Consider the following 20,171-nt stretch of genomic DNA (forward strand, 5'->3'; position numbering starts at 1 on the left):
TGGGTTCCACAGCGGTATTCGTACAAGCACCTTGAGACCCTTGCGGGTGAGTAGTGCGCTATACAAGTATCAATTTACATTTCTAGGAGTGGGAGGTCCTGCACATTTTTAAATAATCTAGGAGTGGAGCACTCTAGGCATGGCAGCCAATCCCAGTAGAACACAGCAAATTCTGAAGTTCTGATTGCTTTAAAGGACTTTGCTCATGCTTTTAGTCGAGCCGTCCTCCTGTAGTTAGTGGGTGGTCTAGAGTGGTGCAGGTTATGCTGGAAGCTCACTTTAAATTGAGGTAGTCACGTACCTGGTGGTGATATTCTCTCTCAGGCCGGGTAGATTTGGTGCTGCTGCCTACCGTTTACATGGAGGAAGGCATCGGACTGTGCGCGGAGCAGGGCCCTGGTGGAGAGGGAGGACTAGAGATGGGCTTTTATGTATGCTTTGGGCGTGAGCGACTGTGTGTTCACGTGTAGGTGTTTGCACAGTTCAATTGTATTCCACAACTAGCGGCCCCTTTATCTCAATTTTAAATTAGGCCAAAAAATAAAGTCTGCAATCACAGCAGGAAAGCTCAAATATTAATTGAGATCTGACACTGAGACGGCAGGGAGCGAACAAGGAGGAGGAGGAGTCAGCTGCATCTGGGGAGAGGGAGCAAGCGTGGGCGCGTGCAGTTCCTGCACTTAAACAAGCAAAAAGGAAAAAAAGAGTGCGGAAAAGGTAATAAATAACGAGCAACAGCACATGTAAGAGGGGCAGTCCTCATGGGAGGATACAGAATTCCAAAAGGAGGGACTACTAAGTGTATTCATCAATGAAAAGCCAGCATTTTAAAGGACAGTCAAAGGAACCAATGCAAATCATGGGCGTTTTTTGAAGCCCATATCGTAGATACAGCATGTCTTTTTTGAGGCAGCACATGCTGTGCCTGGGCAAGACCTAAAAAATGCCTAGCTAACCAGTTCACAAAAGTCATACAAATGGTCTTTTAAAGACCTGTGAAAAAGGAGATGGGGCTGAGATAAGACTCCAGACACTGCCCAGTTTATTCCACAGCAGCCCAAGCTGCAGCAGCCAGCGCTGAGACACTCGACATGTGGGTGGCTAAAGCCCTTTTACTCCTATGGGCGCTGCACGCCTGGCTTCTGACGTAATGTAATGCCAAAGCTGCAGAAAAGGAAATGTTCTCTTTAACACATGACAAAGAACTCACATGGTATGTCCCATCTGCAAACCTGTATTCAGACTTAAATCAGTTCTTTTTGTATATTAATTTTGTTAACATTACATTAAGTTAAGCAACATGAACACTTTAAAAAGCAAGCTATACAACAAGTCGCTGTGCAATTAACAAGTGAGCCAATAAAGCTTAGAATAAATGATTGAACAAACACGTTTTGAATGTCTTTTGAACCTGTAAAGGGCTGTCTTTAGATTATTGTCATCTGATAATAAGTTGCTTATTTCAGGGCCAATGGAAAAAAGTGTCAATCATCTTTCCAATGATACTGAATTATCGGAATTTTTGGAAGCATCTGTCAGGCTGATCTCACTGTCTCCCCTATGATATATCTTGCATGCGTATCCTTCAGGTACATCTGTACACCATGCAGTTTAGAAGTGATGTGTTTTTCTACAGGTAACCAATGAAGAGCGACTAGGCCTGCTCTAACAATCTAACACCATCAGATTGTTTCAGCCTCAGTCCCAGCCAGGAAGTCATATTTTTTAACAAACTGTAGTTTATTAATCTGTATCTTTATTAGTCCTCCAAAAATGACACGTACATAATCAAGGCGGGAGACAAAAACCCAAGAATGTTGGCAGTTTCACTGAAAGTTGTAGACAGGACGAAAAGTTCCAGAGATATTTCCAGCGAACCGAGAGCTTGTGGATTGAGCCCAGAAAGAGAAGATCTGTTTTGCCACATTCAGTTCACTTACAGCCATCTCTCGTTCATCCAAAGGGCTATGTCGTCCAACTTTCTTTTTAGACTGAAGAAGTTGTCATGAAGACTGTGGACGCGTAGCTAAAAGTCAGTGACCACAGACAGTAGGGTCTACTCATCCCCCCTACATGTGCAGAGAAGATGGTCTGTCAATGAATGAAAAGCTCTTTAGAAGATAATGGATTCTTTTTTTTTTAACTTCAGAGTCCACTAACAAGACAGAAAAAGTTCAACTGTTGCTGTATTAAAGTGTCTAGAAATAAGGCAGCAAATTGAGTAATCAATTCACACTGGAAAAGACTGCAAATGTTCTGCTAAAATTAAATGGTGAACAATATGTTGAATGTGCGGGTTGTTTAAATAACACATCTAGCTATAGTCCCAAGAAAACAGCATGCTTTACCACTGGAATGACAAACACATCACTTCATAGAAGATGGTATTTAACAAAAAGTAGATGAGTGGAATGAATGGGACTAGATCAAGTGTAATATTAAGCAACATCTCGGTTATCTCATGCAGGTCATCTTTGTATGCAAACAGTGATTCGCTAGCTTAAGTGTACCAGCTTCGGAGCTTCTGAAGTTGCTATTGCATGCATGTAGACACTAATGCAAGCAGCATCCAAGGACAACAGTCCACAGAAGCATCTGGATCTTCTGGAAGAAGGGGTAAAGCACTCAGTGGTGCCTGTGTTATGATGATGTTACAAAGCATCTTTTTGTCTTAAATCCCACAACGTGTATGTAATCTACCATTCGCTTAAAAAGGTGACGGAGACTGCACCTTTCCTTAAGGAATAACAGTGGCAAACAACGCAATCATAAAGGAGAGGTCCATTATTGCAGAACAAATCTAGATACCTTTTTGAAATTTCTTTATTGCATTTTTAAACACACAGGTGCCAGCCTGAAAATGTAATGTTTACCCATAAGCAATTGACAGTGATACAGGTTCAATTGTGGATCCGAACAACTGTAGATACAACGGACACATATTTACAATATCATGGAACCTTATAATCTGCTTAGCATTATCAATGCCTCCGTAGGATATAACAACTAAAAACAGTAACAGAGAGGCAACCACAAAAGTGATTGCAAAAGGTGATTACTCTCAGAATGACAGGGGAGACTAGATAATTGCTATAGCATCAGACAAGGTAAAGGAGTAAGCGAAACATTGCAATGTGTGCATGCACTATCACTGATAGGATAGGATAGTATTTACAGGGCGCACTTATACCCGAGGGTGTCAAGGTGATGAGCAGACAAAAAACACTGAAGAAGAGACGAAAGTGCAACTGAAGGCAAATTAAGATGTGAAGAGCCAGGTTTTCAATTTTTTTTTAAACAACTGGATAAGAGTCCACACTGGAGATAATGTAGGCAGCAAGTTCTATAGCTTGGCAGCCGCTATGGAGAAGGAGCGACCACCCCATCTGGTCCTGCAGAATCTGGGAGTCACAAGTTCTTTCTGTGAGGAGGATCTCAGGAACCTCCCTGGAGTGTACCAATTTCAAGTGCAGCGTAGCGTTACTATGCATGGCCTTGAATACCATGCTCAAAGTCTTAAAGCATATATGCTTCCATATAGGGAGCCAATGCAGGGACTAAATCTCATTCCTGGCATATTGACACCTGGGAATTTTAAGAATCAGCTGCACCGCTGCGTTCAGTACCACTTGGAGCTTGTTAAGGGAGACAGCATTGATGTCTGGGCGACCTTAACATCCACTTGGATCAATCTGATATCAAGGAGGCTATTGACTTTCTGGATATCTTAGATCTTGCACAACTTGTGCAGCATGTTATGGGACCAACACATCAGGCTGGTCGCTTATTGGACCCAATTTGCACAAATTTTTCGATTTCCCTACACGATCCAAGTCCGGTGTCGTGGTCGGACCATTTCATCTCTCACTTTTCCTGGTTGGTTGTGAATGAAGAAATGTCGACACTGCCCCCTCAAAGGGCAGCCTTTGGTAAAATGGACCCCAAGGATTTCATTCAGGCCCTTGACCAGCTTAGGCCCATTCTATCTGGAGATCTTGAGGAGAGCCTGCTAGGATTTTCAAATTGGGTGTCTCGGGCAGTGGAATCTGTGACCTCTTCTCGGACATGTAGGCCAATTAGAGATTCTCCCTCCAAGCCCTGGTTTAACGCCAACTTGAAAGGCCATAAGCATGATTGCAAGGTTCTGGAAAGGACCTGGCGTAGATGCAACTACTGCCCCATGGCCAAATTAAACTTAAGAGCCACGCAAAAAACATACTACGAAGCAATAGCTGTTGCCAAAGGACAATTCTATGTGGCACGCATTGAGTCTGCTGGGATTAATTCCCAAGAGATTTTTTCTATTGTTCAGAGCTTTACCTTCCCATCTGCACAATCCAGAGTGATGGCTCCTTCATCAGCCTGGTGTAATACTCTTGCTGGCGCCTTTAGGAATAAAATTCAGTCAATCCAGGCGTCCTTCTCTTTTGGAACAATCTCTAAAGGCGCCTCATGTATCGATCCCCTGGTTGTCTCCTCTTGCAAGCTGTCTGATTTTAGACCAGTTGTGCCGTTGGAAACTTTGAAACTTCTCACTAGTCTCAAGTCTGGTTCACCGTTAGACCCTTGTCCGGCTAGGCTCCTGGTGGCAGCAGCATCTAGTACCTATGTTGAAGTGAACACAATTGTCAATAGATCCCTCCAGACAGCTGCTGTCCGACTGACCTGGAAGCAGGCTAAAATTCTGCCCTTATTGAAAAAACCCTCTCTGGATCATAGTAACCCTGTAAACTATCGTCCCATCTCTCTTCTCCCAGCCATCGCCAAAGTCTGTGAGAAAATTGTTAATAAACAATTAACAGACTTTGTGGAGAGTGAGGCATTATTACACCCTGCACAGTATGGATTTCGATCCACTCATAGCACTGAATCTGTACTAGCAGAGGTGTCAGAAGCCATTCAGGAGTGCCTGGACCCTGGCGGAAGAGCGGCTCTTGTTTTGTTAGATCTCTCCGCAGTGTTCGACACTGTGCCGCATGACCTTCTCCTGGCTCGGTTAGCAGGGATTGGTGTCTCCGGCACAGTGCGGGCATGGCTTCAGTCTTTCCTGGAAGACCGTATCGAGCAGATTTGGCTTACCCCGTGTTCTTCCCCTCCTCAACCAGTCACGACCAGGGTTCCACAGGGCTCCGTCCTTAGCCCTCTCCTCTTCAATATCTATATCACACCTCTGATATATTTGGCTGAGGAGTTAGGGGCTAAGGTTATGGCCTACGCCGATGACACACAGTTGCTTTTTACCTGGGATAAGATCTCATTTTCTGTTACAACGGCTCAGCACTGTCTCGCTGCAGTTTTCAGCTGGATGGCGGATGCCCAGCTGAAATGCAACAAACAAAAATCAGAGATTCTGCTCTTTGGCAAATTTCCATCTAACTTTCGCCAACTCTTGTGGCCTTCAGACTCATTGCTGCCATCCCCCACGGGTCAGCCTGCTAAAAATGTGGGGGTGTGGTTCAATGAGTCCCTTTCTTTTTCAACACACATTAACAAACTGACTGGTTGCTGCTTTGGTCTCTTTAAAACCCTGAGGAGTTTTTTCCAACTGCTTCCGCAAGCAGCGAAAGAGATGGTAGTCTGCGCCTTGAACTTGTCTCACTTGGATTATGCAAACGCTCTTTACATTGGCATCCCGGCCTATTTGTTAAAGCGACTCCAGGTCGTGCAGAACACAGCGGCTAGACTGCTGTTAGGCATCGCGTCTAGGATCAGTGTACAACATCATTTGCATTCTCTCCACTGGCTCCCTGTGGCGCACAGAGTCAGGTTTAAAGTTCTGGTTTTGGCCCACCGTGCCCTCCATAAGCTTGGCCCTGTATACCTGCAGAGACGCTTTTCCTTTTATTTTCCTGCACGTGCTCTTCGCTCTCAGTCCCTTCGCTTGGCCCGAGTTCCTCGTTACAAGCTTCAGCGGCTTGGCGGTATCTCCTTTACTGTAAAGGCCAGCTGGCCTGGAACGCACCCCCCCTTGAACTTCGCTCCATCCAGGACACAGCAATGTTTAAACGGAAACTGAAGACCCACTTGTTTGTCTAATTTGGCTTTTCTGTCCTCCTCCCTTTCGGTCCCCTCTCTTCTCTCTCACCCGTGACTTCGCGCCGAGACACTCATGAGTATCTGTGCGCGTTATAAATTATAATAACATAACATAACAATAGTCCAACCGGGTGGGGACTAGAGATGATGATGGACTAGTGCAGTTCTGATGGAATGAAAGGTAACATTTTTCTCAGAATCCTCAGTATATAATATCAAGTTCTAACTGTGTGGCTGACCTGTGTGTCAAAGCTCAGACCATCTTCGATGATGACCCCCGGATTTTTTGCTGGTCTTAACTGGAAAAGGGAGAGGACCACAGACTGCCGGCCAACACAAGTTTGAGCAGGTGGAATTTTTTTAACTCAATACGAACACTTCAGTCTTGCCTGCCTTGATTCTCAGTGAGTTGTCCTTCATCCAACAGATAATACTCGACATACACTGATTGAACCTCTCTGCAACCAATTGCAGGTCCTTAGAAATGGATACGATAATTTGCATATCATCCACATAAGAGAACACATGAAAGCCAAAAGATCGCACCAGATTGGCCAATGGGGTCACAAAGATTAAAAAGAGTGGGGCTCGGAGATGAGCCCTGAGACACTCCACAAGGAAGGCTAAAAGCCTTGGCTCTAAAGATTCTACAGCTGACAATCTGGGCCCTGTCTGACATAAAAGAGTGGAGAAGCTGCAAGGCATTCCATGCGATTTCCACTTGCCGCAAGCACTGAGCCTTACGCACCGGGGAGACGATATTGAAAGCTGCCGACAGGTCAAGCATTATCAGTACCGCCACTCTGCACTGATCAACCTGAGCACGGATACAATCAGTTTCCGCGATCAGGGCAGACTCAGTGCTATAACCGGCGCATAAACCATTCTGAGAAGGATCCAAGATCTCCTGTAATTCAACTTAATTCATCAATTCATTATTGATTAATTTAGCAGGGGCCATGAAGAGAGGGACTCAACAAAAATTCTTCAGATCTTGGGGTTCAACATTGTTTTTTTGAGAAGTGGAGAAACAATAGCTTCCTTCCAGATTTCCGGGTAAGAACCAGATTGAAGTGTGACATTAAACATTTTGCACAGGCAGTTGGCAACTGGATCTAGGTCCACTTTGTGTATGGATGGTGTGCACAGGTCCGATGAAGCACCAGATTTTAGGCCCAACAAAAGTTTCTTCGTTTGTTGAACTATAATCTGTGAAAAGGTGGTATAAAGAGTCTTCCCTGAGTCCTGAGTAAGTTCCACAGAGGCCGGTTCCTCTACTCCAAGGGGGGTAAGATCACGAACAAATCTTATGAACCGTGTCCTGAAAGTAAGCTGCAATTCTTATATGAGAAACAGGGAAGGGGGAAGGGCGACACAGTGGATATGTGTCAGGTGAGAAGAGATACGAGGTTTTGCAAACATCTAGCAAAGGAGGGATGCCAAACAGAACTGAGCAAGAGGTCAGAGCAGCACTGATTCAAGGCTGTACCCCAGCAAAGGGAGCCTGAAAGCGCTGTATGCACCAGCCCGCTTATGGTGGAAGAGAGTTGTCTTTAGCAGCTGCTTGGAGGCAGAGCACCAGAGTATGACAGTGCATAGAAACAGGATGCTTACAGAGACATCTGGCTTTTTCGGTTTTCAGGGCAGTACTCCCCACAGTGGCCCATGCAACCAGTGGCTGCTGCCATGTTGCAGCCATAGGAGGGAGAGGGGCCTTCCAGTGGCTCATTACTGCATGCGAAGCCGAGAGCTGTGCCAAAGCAAGACGCTGAGCTATTGTTTATGTTTCTGTTGTTTGGAATAACCCCAAGGGGCACCCTCCCAACTAGTTACAATGGTCATTTCTTTGTGAGTACAATTAGTTCTCACCAGTAATTAGATAACAAGGGGCAGGACCACAATATATGGCACAGGTCAATATTGCAGAGGTGGCATTACATGCGTGAACCAGGAAAGTATTCATTAATCTTGGCAGGCGATAGATACGCCTTGTGCATTACAAAATATTGCATTTCGGGGAACCATAGAAAGGTAAGCCAGCACTCTGTCTCACTCTTTATCCATAAGAGCCCGTCCATATTCCATTTCCAATTTGAGTCGGCAGCGGCCAGGGGAAATCTGGGTGTTTTCACCAATTGATTTAGGAAGCCAGTTAACTAACCGGTGTCTACTGCACATAATATGGAGTTATAGTATCACAACATGGGTCAGCGGTTTAGCAACAGCAGTGTTCTAATGGGTTTTCAGAATAATGGTCAATGTGTAATACATTAGGAACTGCTTTCTGTGAATGTTATGGTGATCCATCAGCTCGGCAGTGGACATTAGGGTGATATTCTTAAATAAGTCTCCAAAGGTGGTAAAGCCTGCCTTGTACCAGGCTTGAATCCTGGCAGTTGTTAGATAACCTTTGTTCTGTGGAGAGCCCATGAGAGTGAAGATTAGAGCATAAGGAACAACAGGTACCATGATGCGCAAGCTTCTGCATAAAATGTAGGAGGCCACACGGAGAGGGGAGGGTCGCACTTCGTGCCGGATAGAAAAGTTGCAAGAGGAGCTCCAGGTGCAAAGAGCGTTGAGTAGACACTGTCATCAAGGTGACGTTCGGCAAATGAGCGACTCACCCACTGCAATCACACCACAAAGTAATAATGTTCGTAATTGGGAGCTGCCAATCCACCCTATGCATCAGTAACTGCAGCCTGGACAGTGTCCCCGTATAACAGTTGCTGCTCCAGATCAGGTCCCCCAAGAAAAAATCTAGAATGCGGAAAAACTTAAGCAGCAGCCTGAGAGGGAGGCTAGCAAAGTAATATGAAACGTGCGGGATCACAACCGGTTTGGAGAGGGCTATTCTGTCAATGACTGATAACAAAAGTGTTTTCCAAAACATGACCACCCGCGTATCGCTGACACCGTACTGATAAGATTTCCATCGAACAGGACACTTTCATCATGGTATATTCTGACTCCGAGGTACCAGGACATGCAGGGTTACCATGAAAATCTCTCTCCAACATCCAGTGCAAGGGCTTACAACGTGGCTCGGAGGGGGCAGAGACAAGGTTTCCGCCATTTTATGCGAGCCGGAAATGGCAAGAAAGACGTTGAGGGTGTACACAATCCTGCATGACCTACCACCACATCATGAAGATGTAGCAAAATATCTTCAGCATACTGGGAAACAGTTTGGGTTCTGTCTCCATGTGGAATTCCCTAGTGGATACACTCACGCAAGAATAGCCAATGGCTCCATCACCATGGTGAAAAGAAGATGGGACAGTGGACAACCCAACTTTTTTCGCCGTCATGTATTCCTATGGCCGCTGATATAAGCCTCCACGTTCGAGCCTGCGCCGATGGTGCTGTATATAAAAGGTAAACCACTGCAACAAATCACCTAACCAGCCCTTAACACTAACATTAGATGGAATATGTATAGCCAGCAAAGGCAGTCGAAGGTCCGCTCCCAGTTGAAGACTAAGCATGCCGCCTGGGGCCAGGGACACGAGCTAGACTCCATGACCCTGAAGAGCCTACCAATATTGAGAGAAGTGTTACTACCAGACACAAAGTAATTTTGATCACGGTGCAAAAGCTGTGGGACCAGTGACAACAGGCAGTCCACTAAATCCTTACATAATATTCATAATCAGTGTTTGAGATTGTCAGGTGTGTATATGAGGATAGGTATGGCTCATCCCTACCTGGCTTTGGAATAGAGATAAGCAGGGCCTCTCTCAGACACGATGGGAGAAGGCCCTCTTCTAGTAGAGCATTGGATACCTGCACTAGTTGCGCGATTAACTGAGCAGAAAAGGTGCGTTAGAACGCCAGAGGAAGTCCATCCGACCTGTAGTTAATGGCAAAAGTATCAAAAAGAAAACAGCAACTCCAAAACAAAACAGCTCACATCACAGTGAGCTTTGCCTTCAAGGCACCGTAAGGCCCTTGCACACATCCAAAACGTTATATAAAAGTATCGGCTTCAGAGTGAATTTTAGAATGCATGTCTAACGTATTTACATACGACTGTAAGGAACATATACTTTTTCATAAGTGTAATGGAAGAAGAAGAAACAGCAGCTATAATTTGAATAAACGGAAGGAAACCTATAAAAGCAAAGACGCAATTATTTTTTAAAATGCTTTTTTCTCTAAAACAACGGCTACGTGGACTAAACCATTAATTAAACTGTGGGCAGGGCAAGGGTTCAACAAGTGACAGGGTCACTAATCCAGACAGGGATGATCTGGTATAAAACTTTCTCAAGCCATTTTTCGCTGGAAGACTTCAAAGGCTACAGACATTTCGTCCGTCATCGGAGATCATGGCTCCTTGAGTAATAGCTGACATTTTTGTATCCCTCTTACTCGACTCCACGTCTTCGTGCGTCCATCCCACTCATAGTGATGACCAGGTCACTGCCTCAGAGGGGGGAGCAGGTGCCAACAGACTTAATTATCAGTTGGGAAAGCGTCCTGGATTAGGAAGCACCGACAGAGGTCGCATTTACTGTGCACGAGTTGCACTCATGTGAGAACGAAGATGCGGTTGTAGCAATGGCAGCACATCACAAAGACGGGCGCTTTCTGTGGTCAAAGAGATAGTGAACTCATGCTTCATCTCAAGCATGTTTGGAAGGGGGGTACACGGAAGAGTTTCATGTCTGCCATAGAGGGAGATGGTAACACGAGGAATTAGACCGGAATCAGACATCGTTGTAGGACAAACGCCATGAAAAAGAGCAGCCTGTCAGGAGTTTCATCTGGCCTTTTGTGTCCTTTGCTTCCCACCCTGATATTGTAAAACAACAGCCTTTATTCTCTGCATTGACTAGATGCAACTTTTATAATCATAATATACAGATAGTCATGTCATCTGTAATTGCCCCCCCCCCTCCCCAATCCGGTCTAAAGCGCGTGGACACCCTCTGGGGTGTAATGAGCTTTAGGAAAACTGTAAATAATTAAATAGTGCACTATAAAGCAAATACAGGAGCTAGTACTCTGGAGGCGCCATCATTGTACAAAACACCATGTCACAATGAGTAGAACGATATAATGGAACCAGTTCGCAAGTCCTTGACAAGCACGGGTTCTTCGCAGTGCTCATATTCAGATGATATATTCTGCCCTTTCACTCCGGCTGTAGCTTTGAGGAACGAAAAGTGGCTGCCGTTTACTTATAGAAATACAAAGTAGTCGAAAGGGCTGATCTTTCCGGTAATTTATGAAGGGTGGTTGTTTGCCTATTCGCCTATATGTTAAATAGGTTTTTTAAATACAGTCATTGTAAATTCTCATGAGAGCAATGCATTGCAGTATGCTGAATGACATACTGCGAATTACAGATGTACCAAATGTTGCCCTGGCAAATAAATACAATTCCCACGTTCACCATTTATATTCAAGCTGTAAAAAGATTGCTTCATTTTAAATAGTTCTTTTTGCTGTGCAGTGAGGAATAGGAGCACACGGAAAGAAAGACATATGCGCTATCTCAGCTACCCATCTGGTTGTGCTCTAAAAAGAACACATTTCTTAGACAATGAGCATAACAAACAACTTTATGGCAGTCAACCCCATATGCACGCAAAGCTCCTCGAAGTTGATAAGGCAAAAAACGAAACGATAATTGTGACCCGATTTTAACACTTAGTCACACATTAGGAGGGCCCTGGATATTAATAAAATCCGACGCCGCACGGCTTGCGGTGTTTTGGGTGCAATAAATAACAGGTATTTTGCTCATTAATGGGGCATAATGTCTAGCTTTTGGTGCTGACTGCGCCAGAAACTGAAGGTTCCGATAATTCCTTGGACTTTTGTCCCCTCCAGTTACAAGCAAGTTGCAAGTTTGACCAGCAGAAAATTAACAGGGCCTGAGCACTTGATCAAACTTGGTATTTATTGGGTATTTTCAACTCAGCACCACTTATAATTCCGACCTCTGATGGAAATCGGGGTTTCTGCAAAGGTCGGAATTTTCTGGTCCAGTGAAAGAGGGCCTAAATAGGTTAAGACAGACCCGGAATATGTATTACTCAGCAGGCCACACTTTGCCAGACATAAATGACTCATATTTACAAGTGTAAAACATGTGTTCTTACAAAACTCCACTGCAAAGCATTAGATTTTTGGTGAAAATAGTCAACAGTTTTGCTTGCGGTAGGCAAAAACATTCCTATACTCTCCATAAAAAGGCAGTACTACATACCGATAAAAAGCTGTTGATTTTAAAAATCTGCCACAATTTTAAAAGGCGGAATCTTGCACTCACGTCTCTTAAATGTTCAAAGCAGTGCATCAAAACAATTAAAAACACAGCACAAAAACTCACAAGCAGAAGCAAGCCATGCAGAAGGAACTGTGGGAATGGGAAATTGGTCTATTCATGCGGGAGGACACGAAACAGCATCATTCTAATTACCAGCAATGCCAAGTTCAGAGGGAGAGTTAGTACGTTCATCTCCATTGGCCACACGAGCACCCTCGAGGCTCTTCTCATTAGAACAAAGATCACAAGCGTCTTCCACATCTGTGGGAACAGGTAAGGTTAGTCTGGAGAACACAGCTGTCTGGTCAATGTACAAGTACACATTGGTAGTGAATGCACAGTTGGCATCGCTTCACACATACTGATTCAAGGAGGGTTTTTATATATGGTAAACCATGAATGCAAAAAGACAGCTTTGCATCTGGGCAGTGAACAATGGGGGCAGAGCAAAAAACAGGTGAATGGAAAGAAAGTTAGGGTGCTGTGTAATTTGAAAGTGGATTTGTGACAGCACTTGCGCTTTTTATGATGTGATCTATCGATGATAGTGACAATAGTACATTGACAATTGTTTAAGAGGAAACGCCTGTGGATCCATGCTCAGAATCAAATTGTCCTCTCCCTGGAGGATGAATGGTCCTATTTAAAATGGCAGGTTTGCAGAAACCTTGGATGTTGGTTGAAACATACCATTTTCTGAAAACCTTCCAACCAAAAATGCACTGCTTCTTTTTAAGCTGAAATATTAGTGGAAGGTTATGCACATCATGTTAATAGGGTGAGGTAGCAAGTTTCATGCAAATACAAAATCACTTAAGACATCGGCCATCAACATATTATATACATACCTGCATAATCACACTAAACAGATATTAATGACGGAGTAGCACCAAACATGGCGTCTACTCAAAAAGAACACAATTACTATTTACAAACGCTTAGAGCAGAATCCGTTTTAGTCTACAACACAATACTTTAATAAAAGTATTTTGGGAAAACAAGCCCTCGCATACAGCACATCGATCTAATAAACATTTTCAAAGTCAATGAAATCGGCTTTAGCATGCAATTTTCTTTCTCTTCAAGCAGGCAGCGTATAAAGACTGAAGAGCTTAGTGTTGACAGACACGAATTGAGAGAGGAATAGTCTTACATCGGAAGACTATTGGTTATTGAAAAAGTTGATTTTCTAGACTTCTAGTCAAGTGGCACCTAACCAAGCATGCCAGACAACTTGCTCATAAAATCCAAATCACCAGCACCCTCATACTCCAAAGAACTCCTAGATGGCCAGTTCAGAATTCAGAGGAAAGGGGTAAAATGATGGGATCACGTGTAGATCTTGATGCATAACATGAAGGTTTTTCACTGAGGCAAAGGTAATCAACTACACCAACACCATTAAATATGCCACCAACTGAATCAGAGCTCTCATCAAGACCATCAAGTACAGTCTCAACCCCTCTCTCGAACCTCGTGAAACACTACCCAAACAAATGCAAATCGATCAGCTGGTTCATGTAGGAGAAAACTGACAAAATCAGGAAACACAATGACACCAAAACCTCAGCTGTGATCCTGCCTAGATTACTCCACAACTTACCAAAGTGTATGCACCCTCATTACAGTTAATATCTCAAGATTCCTAGACTTCCTAAAGGCCACATCATATGAAGATAACATAAACCTGCCCTCAATACTGAAGACTATACCTAAGGATTAACTCTGGGAACTGCTGAACATCATTGATGCCTCCCTTACCCAAGTCACTTCTGAATTTTCCAAGACATCCACAAGGTTGGACAGATATTTCAACTGCTGAACAGGTCCAACCTCAACCCTGATTACAATGTCAGCTGCTACCTGATCATCATCTCTCCTTCAGGGGCAAGAGAATGTAGTTGATTCCTGTTACACAAGCACACCAAGTACAATGCCCTTCTACAGGAATAGATCACTGACACAATATTGGGGTACACAATATCGTGTGACACAAATATCGTTTACCAAAATATTGTTTACTTCAATATCGTGTCCCTATACTTATAATGGTAAGTACCAACAAAAAAAACCAGAAGATATCGTTGACACTAATATCCTCAGAAAATATAAAAAAATATACATTTTTTAAATAGAGTTTAAAGTAGTAACTATTAAATATTTTAATATATACATTTAATATAATATAAATTAAATACATTTCGCTATTAACACTATAGATAAATATATAATTATATAAACATACAAACATCTTTATATACATATATGTGCTTTTGTATACATAGTTTAACATAATACAATTTATTTTACAGTATATTTTTTAGTATTTAAAATGTATAAATTTACTATGAAAATAAAACATACACATATATATATATATACATACACACACATAATACATACACTATCACACTGCATAAAATATAAACAATTCAATAACAAAAATATATTAACACCTTCAGCGCGGCGCGAGTTTTCGCGCTGTGCTGAAGGTTCTAGTGAGCCAACGGGCTCATGATGGAACCGTTCCGTCATGAGCATCGAAGGGGCTAATTTAGACAATTAAATTATACAAATGTAAAAACATATTACTAAAAATATTACGAAGAGTATGGAAATGGTTGCACTTTGCAGAGATTAAATTTACTATTCCCATCCCAGTCTGTACACCAGTAGAAAAAGCATTGGACTTCAGAGGGGTAAAATTTACTATTCCAACTCCAGTCTGTGCAACAGTTGGGAAAGCGCTGGACTTCAGGGGGGGGGGGGGGAAGATTGACTATTCCCACTTTAGTATATATAACAAAAGGGAAAGCATTGGACTTCGGTGGGATATGATTGACTATTCCCACTCCAGTCTGTGCAGCAGTAGGGAAAGCAGTGGACTACAGAGGGGGGAAGATTTACTATTCCCATTCCAGTCTGTGCAACAGTAGGAAACGTGTTGGACTTTAGAGGGGGGATATTTACTATTACCTCTCCAGTCTGTGCTACAGTAGGGAAAGTGTTGGACTTCGGAACAATTACATTTACTATTCTCACACCAGTTTGTGCAACAGAAGGGAAAGTACTTCACTTTAAACACATTACATATTTTACTAACCCTAATAACTTATAAGTCAATATAAAAGTATTAATATAAACAATATTAATTCACATGAATATATATATATATATATATTATATTAAACTATTACATTTACATAATTAATAAACAATGTATTAATTATTAATTAAACGTAATCAGTATTGATTACTAAAATTCCCATCCTATACCCCCACAAACCTAGCAGCCCACACCTAAAATGTAACTAAAAGAAAGTAAAACACAATTTACATAATAATCAATTAAATAAATATCAGCAATTAACTGTAAGTTATTACTAAATACACTTCCCACTCTATACCCTTACAAACCCAGCAACCCTATATCTAAAATATAATAAATATATTACACACTATACAGAATTATTATTCAATTAACATATTAATACAAAGTATTAATGAATTATATTGAATTATTACTTAATTATTTTCCCACTCTATACCCCTATAAACATAGCCACTGACATCGAAAATAAAATTTAAATAAATCAAATATAATGCACAAAATTCATATAAATCACAAACCTATTAAAAGATTATTAATTATTACTTCATGAACTTTTCACCCTATCCCCCCTACAGACCCAACCACCTGCTACGACATTATAAATTACTATTAGCAATTCAATTAAAACATCGAAATCACTTAAAATGGCAAACTCTATTAAAAAAAAAAATTATTATACAAACACACAAAATTAACAAATGCACTAAAACACATAAAAAATATTTAAAAAACAATATTTTTAATAACAATATGGAAAACTATATTAAAATAACATTCTTAAAATTACCCCCAAAAAATTCTTGACAACTATATTTCTGCATCATGATATTTTTTTCCTTCACACCATTAATGTCCTCTGATTTTATGCACTATTGAACGCAGACCAGATCGGATCCCTGGGGCTGTTGGGGAGGGGGGGGGGGGTGTTAAAGTATCGAATATGCTACTTACCAGTATGCATCTGTTCTTGGCATGTAGGGCTGCTGACATTCAAATCTGTGCATAGATCGCTGCCTAGTGTTGGGTCTGGATGATCGCACATTGTTGTCCTGGAAGAGTCTTCGAAGTATCACGAGATAGGTTGCTCCTCCCCTGGACTACAGTGCGCATGGGCATCGACTCCATCCTCAGTTTGTTTTTAGCCATTGTGGCCAAGATGGAGTGAAACTTAGTGAATGATGACCATGCTAGAAGTATGTGTGAATGTCGCAGCTGCTACAGGTGCCGGGGAGGAGGGCGGGCAATATGAATGTCAGCAGCCCTACATGCCAAGAACAGATGAATACTGGTAAGTAGCATATTCGGTTCGAGGCATGAGGGCTGCTGAATTCATATCTGTGCATAGAATACATAGCAGTCCCTCCATTAACGGTGGCCGCCCGTGCCAGCTGCAGCAGTTTGGAAAAGTGTTTTTAGAACAGCCTGCCCTACAGCTGCCTGCTGTTTGGAGTGCACATCAACACAGTAATGTTTTGTAAATGTGTGTGTGGTAGACCATGTGGCTGCTCTACATATGTCTTCCAAAGGGATATTTCCAAGGAAAGCCATGGAGGCCCCTAACTTTCGAGTGGAGTGGGCCCGTGGTGGAATAGTGAGAGTGTGCTTGGCTTTGAGATAGCAGATCTGAATACATTTAACGATCCACCTGGCTATACCAGCCTTGGAAATAGGGTTACCTTTGTGTTGTGGCGCAAAGGCAACAAAGAGTTGTTTAGTCTACCTAAAATCTTTGGTCCTATCAATGTAATACATTAGGGCCCTCTTGACGTCAAGTGTGTGTAGCATTCTCTCCGCCAGTGACTCTGGATTTTGGAAGAACACAGGTAGTTCTATAGTCTGGTTGATATGGAACTGAGACACTACCTTAGGAAGGAATTTAGGGTTAGTGCGAAGCACCACCCTGTTAGAATGAATTTGAATAAATGGCTCTTGGATAGTTAGTGCCTGGAGTTCACCAACTCATCGTAGCGATGTAATCGCTATAAGGAAAGCCACTTTCCATGTCAAGAATTGAAGCTCGCAGGAATGCAGTGGTTCAAAAGGGGGACCCATCAGCCTGGTGAGGACCACATTGAGGTTCCACTCCGGAGCTGGTGGTGTCCGCGGAGGAATGACTCGTTTGAGTCCCTCCAGAAAGGCTTTGATGGCAGGCACCCTGAAAAGTGAGAGGTGCTGTCTGTTTTGGAGGTAAGCAGCCATTGCGGATAAATGTATACGAATGGAAGCATAGGCCAGATTACATTTGTACAAATGTAAGAGATAACAAATGATGTTCTGAATAGATGCATCCAGCGGGTTAATGTCGTGGCCTGCACAATAAAGGACAAACCGCTTCCACTTCGCCGCATAGCATGCTCTGGTGGTGGGCTTCCTTGCCTCCCGGATGATGTCCATACAGTCAGGAGGTAAGTTGAGGTAGCCAAACTCTAAGACCTCAGGAGCCAGATCGCCAGGTTGGGCTGTTGCGGATCTGGATGCTGAATGTCGCCATGGCTCTGCGTCAAAAGCCTGGGTGTGAGGCGCAGCCTTTGATGCGGTACCACGGACAGTTCCAGAAACGTGGTGTACCATGGTTGGCGAGCCCACGTTGGAGCAACCAGGATGAGAGTCATCGAGTGCTGCTTCAGCTTGCGTGCCACCAGCGGTATTAGAGGTGCTGGGGAAAAAGCGTACGCAAATTTGCCTGACCAGTTCATCTATATCACATTGCCTTGCGACTGTGGGTGTGGAAACCTGGCGGCAAAGCGTCAGCATTTTGCGTTCTCCTTTGTGGCGAACAGGTCTATCTCTGGATGACCCCACATTTGGAAGTACGGGTGGAGTACTGATGGATATATCTCCCACTCGTGCATTTGGTGGCTGTACCCGCTGAGCAGGTCCGCCATCTGATTGTCCTTGCCTGGAAGGTGTTCTGCCATGAGGAAGATGTTTCTCTGAATGGCCCACTTCCACATGCTCTGAGCCAGATGAGACAGCTGTGGAGAGTGTGTTCCTCCCCGCTTCTGAATGTAGTACATGGCCGTCATGTTGTCCGCCCGGATCAACACAACCTTGTTGCACAGATGTACTTTGAAGGCTTTTAGTGCCATGAAGATCGCCATCAGTTCCAGAACATTGATGTGCATCTTCCTTTGCTGTGGTGTCCATAGTCCCTGCACAGTGTAATGGAGTACATGAGCTCCCCATCTCTGGAGAGAAGCGTCCGTCGTCAGGATGATCTGTGGCATAGGCTCTTCGGAACGGTCGTCCCTTGCAAAGGTTTTGTGGATTCCTCCAATGCAGAGAGTTGTATGCCCGACCGCTCACCAACACTAGGTCTTTCAACTGTCCGTGAGCCTGAGTCCACGGACGTGCTAAGCACTCCTGAAGCGGACGCATATGTAGTCTCGCGTGCGGGACTATGGAGGTGCAGGAGGCCATCATGCCTATCAACTGCATGAACACTCGTGCTGGAAGCGAGTGTTGAGGTCTGAATCTTTGTATCAGCGATTGAATACTGTTGACCCTCACTGAATTTGGCTGTGCTGTGGCTGCCAGAGTGTTTATCGTCGCACCCAGATACTGCCGTATGTGGGCGGGTTGCAGGTGGGACTTTGGGTAATTCAGTGAGAATCCCAAATCGTGAAGAAGGTGAATGGTGTGGGACATATGGGCGGCACACTGCTGGGCCGACTTTGCCTGGATGAGCCAGTCGTCTAGATAAGGGTAGACGTGAATCTTTTGTCTCCTTAGGTGCGCCGCCACCGTCACCAGGCACTTCGTAAACACCCTGGGTGCCGTGGTGACCCCGAAAGGCAAAACCTTGAACTGGTAATGTTGGTTTTGGATGGTGAACAGGAGGTATTTTTTGTGTGACGGGTGCAGCGGAATGTGAAAATACGCATCCTTTAGATCTAAAGTTGCGAGGAAATCCCCCTGATTGAGCAACGGGAGTACTTGCTGCAAGGTCAGCATGTGAAAGTGCGCCGATAGAATGTACTGATTGAGGGGTCGGAGGTCCAGTATGGGTCTGAGGGACCCGTCCTTTTTTGGTATCAAGAAGTACAGTGAGTAAACTCCTGTGCCTCTTTCTTCCACAGGCACGAGCTCGATTGCCCTTTTTTGCAGCATGACGATGACCTCCTGCTGCAATAAGTGCAAGTGCTCGCTGGACAAAGGACGGTGTCTTGGGGGCATGTTGGGTGGAGTGGATGTTAACTCCAGACAATAACCGTACTGTATGAGCTGTGTGACCCACATGTCTGTGGTGATGGATTTCCAGACTGGCAGGAACTGCTGAAGTCTCCCCTCGACCGGTGTTGCGTGGTCGGGGGGCAGTGACAAGGCGTCACTGTTTGTTGGTGGCAGAGGATCTGGAGTTGTTGTTTCCACTACCTCTGCCCTTGGCGCTGTTTCCACGATATCCACCTCGACTTTGTTTGGTGTATGTGGACTGCGTGTTGCCTATATAGTACTGCGTGGTTTGGGAGAGCTGGCCTCTGGAAACACCTCTAGTGCTTGAGCGACGAAAGGAACCACCCCTGAATTGCTGGGACTGCAAGGCCCCCATGGACTTAGTAGTTTCAGTGTCCTTCTTTATCTTTTCCAAGGTGGTGTCCACCTCTGGGCCAAACAGATAATCAGGGTTTACTGTCTGATTAAGAATGGTGGTCTGTATTTCTGGCTTAAATCCTGAGATTCTAAGCCAGGCATGTCGTCTCAGCATGACGCTAGTGTTGACAGCTCTGGCAGCGGTGTCAGCCG

At 43.8% G+C, this 20,171-nt stretch overlaps 1 protein-coding gene across 6 annotated transcripts in view; it reads right to left on the bottom strand.

The window, feature by feature from the left end:
* EHBP1 (EH domain binding protein 1) overlaps positions 1-20,171 on the bottom strand; it is a 1,903,610-nt gene that overhangs the window by 423,529 nt on the left and 1,459,910 nt on the right. For 4 of the 6 annotated variants that reach the window (XM_086927633.1, XM_086927631.1, XM_086927630.1 and 1 more), the window contains one exon: positions 12,470-12,577. The exons of the other annotated variants lie outside the window; for them this stretch is intronic. In XM_086927633.1, coding sequence (XP_086783759.1) covers positions 12,470-12,577 — 108 coding nt within the window. The remainder of the gene's footprint in view (positions 1-12,469; positions 12,578-20,171) is intronic. 6 annotated transcript variants of the gene reach the window in all.

The sequence above is a fragment of the Lissotriton vulgaris genome, chromosome 6, assembly GCF_964263255.1.
Source record: "Lissotriton vulgaris chromosome 6, aLisVul1.2, whole genome shotgun sequence".
In the NCBI taxonomy this organism is placed as follows: domain Eukaryota; kingdom Metazoa; phylum Chordata; class Amphibia; order Caudata; family Salamandridae; genus Lissotriton; species Lissotriton vulgaris.